This window comes from Eufriesea mexicana, unplaced genomic scaffold (assembly GCF_001483705.2).
Source record: "Eufriesea mexicana isolate 0111107269 unplaced genomic scaffold, ASM148370v2 scaffold1723, whole genome shotgun sequence".
Taxonomy (NCBI): Eukaryota; Metazoa; Arthropoda; class Insecta; order Hymenoptera; family Apidae; genus Eufriesea; species Eufriesea mexicana.
The window spans coordinates 320,204-322,172 of record NW_016909858.1 but is presented as its reverse complement, the minus strand read 5'-3'; the positions used below and the strand labels follow the sequence as shown (position 1 = coordinate 322,172).

The following is a 1,969-nucleotide window of genomic DNA, read 5'->3' as shown; positions in this document are numbered from 1 at the left end:
TATATAGTATATATAAATATATATAAATTCCCAGAAGGTCGCTTCACGATATCCCACGTTCAGACAGCCAGTAAGCAGGTGAAATTATAAAAGGCAAGCTTAATTGGCACTCTCCTTCCACATTATTCTTACAGCTGAATGATTATGAGATTCGGAAAGGGAAAAAGATTGGTGTTACCGTATCTTATAACAATCACCGCTTGTTTGTGGGAAATATTCCAAAGAATCGAGACCGAGATGACTTGTTTGAAGAATTTACAAAGCACGCACGTAAGTTAATAATTGTCCTTAAATCAGCAAGCAGTAACCAAAGGAAATTCTGTGGAAAAAAATGGTGGGACAGAATTTTTATCTTTTAACCATCGGCTGTTTGTATCTGTTTTTTGTCAGAAGTGCCAGGTGGGTTAATTTTAACCACCCTGCATTATTATTAATTAGGCAGATTTCTTCACAAATTGATACATTTGCCATATAATATAATTTTTCACCTGTGAAACATTTCGTGACACGTTTTCACCGTAAACACCATCAAAATTTATTTTTTTGTTTTTCGGAAGGGACTCTTCATTTTTTGTAATTCCATTACGTTTCATTACATATTAACTTTTGGATAAAAGGTTGGCCATAGTTGATTAACAAATTTTAATATTGAACTGTGTCCCACAATCATGATATTCAATTCTTGCATTTGTGATAATTATATGTGCAACTTAAATGTTCTTAATTACCTCTTTTTAATATTTTTCCTTTTGTTTCATTGTTTGTTTAAATATTTTATTTTAATTGTTTCATTTTATAAATAATTTGTTATCGAATATTTCTTTCTCATTGTACGTGGTGCATAAAACATTATTCGTACATTTACTTCTTTTCCATAAACGGTATATTCCCGATGAAATATTTTATATTCTTGACAACTGATTTTGGGATGCGAAAATATGTATAGGAATTAGAGTAAGATTTATACAGAACAAAGTATAAATACGCAGAGTCATTTATAATCACACAAATTCTACAGCTATGCGCATTTTAACCTTTTTAAACCATAAGGTTTAACTTTATGTATCTGTGTCATAAAATACTTATGATATCAGGGGTTAGTAAAAAATAGCATTTTAATCATTGAAAAGATGTTCTATTTTTGTCGAATTTTGATGTATTTGTTACAAAAGAAGAATCGATTAGAGTGATTGAGTGATTGTGTTTTCACCTACTATACTGTGTGTTTGCATAGTATTCCTGCATGTATTACTAAACTATGGACTCAGAGAGGAAATAACGCATGAAAATGACAATATAAAGTGCTAATATCACATTAGGAAGACATAAGATTATATAATCAAGAAAGGTTACAAGGCAATTTGAATTAACAATTTGAATTATTCTAATAATACCTCTATCCCACTTCTCCCGACTGTCCTGGCCCACCCATCGAACTGTCAACCTAGCTGTTCACTTATTTGTCTGCCTGTCTATCTGTCTCTGTCTGTCTGTCTGCCTGTCTGTCTCTGTCTATCTATCTATCTGCCTGTCTCTGTCTGCCTGTTCCTGTCTGCCTGTCTCTGTCTATCTGTCTCTCTCTATCTGTCTCTGTCTATCTGTGGGTCTCTGTTTGCCTGTATCTGCCTGCCTGCTTGCTTGTTCGTCCGTCCGTTTGTCTGTCTACTGTATCTATCTATCTGTCTGTCTGTCTATCTATCTGTCTGTCTGTCTATCTATCTGTCTGTCTGTCTATCTATCTGTCTGTCTGTCTATCTATCTGTCTGCTGTATCTGTCTATCTATCTGTCTGTCTGCTGTATCTGTCTATCTATCTGTCTGCTGTATCTATCTATCTATCTATCTCTCTCTCTGTTTGTCTGTCTGTCTGTCTGTCTATCTATCTGTCTGCTGTATCTATCTATCTGTCTGTCTGTCTGTCTATCTGTCTGTCTGTCCGCCTGCCTGCCTGCCTGCCTGCCTGCCTGCCT

At 35.0% G+C, this 1,969-nt stretch overlaps 1 protein-coding gene across 13 annotated transcripts in view; it reads left to right on the top strand.

Annotated features, from left to right (window-relative positions):
• Syp (synaptotagmin binding cytoplasmic RNA interacting protein) overlaps positions 1–1,969 on the top strand; it is a 38,013-nt gene that overhangs the window by 8,535 nt on the left and 27,509 nt on the right. For 11 of the 13 annotated variants that reach the window (XM_017901746.1, XM_017901745.1, XM_017901747.1 and 8 more), the window contains exon 5: positions 135–270. The exons of the other annotated variants lie outside the window; for them this stretch is intronic. In XM_017901746.1, coding sequence (XP_017757235.1) covers positions 135–270 — 136 coding nt within the window. The remainder of the gene's footprint in view (positions 1–134; positions 271–1,969) is intronic. 13 annotated transcript variants of the gene reach the window in all.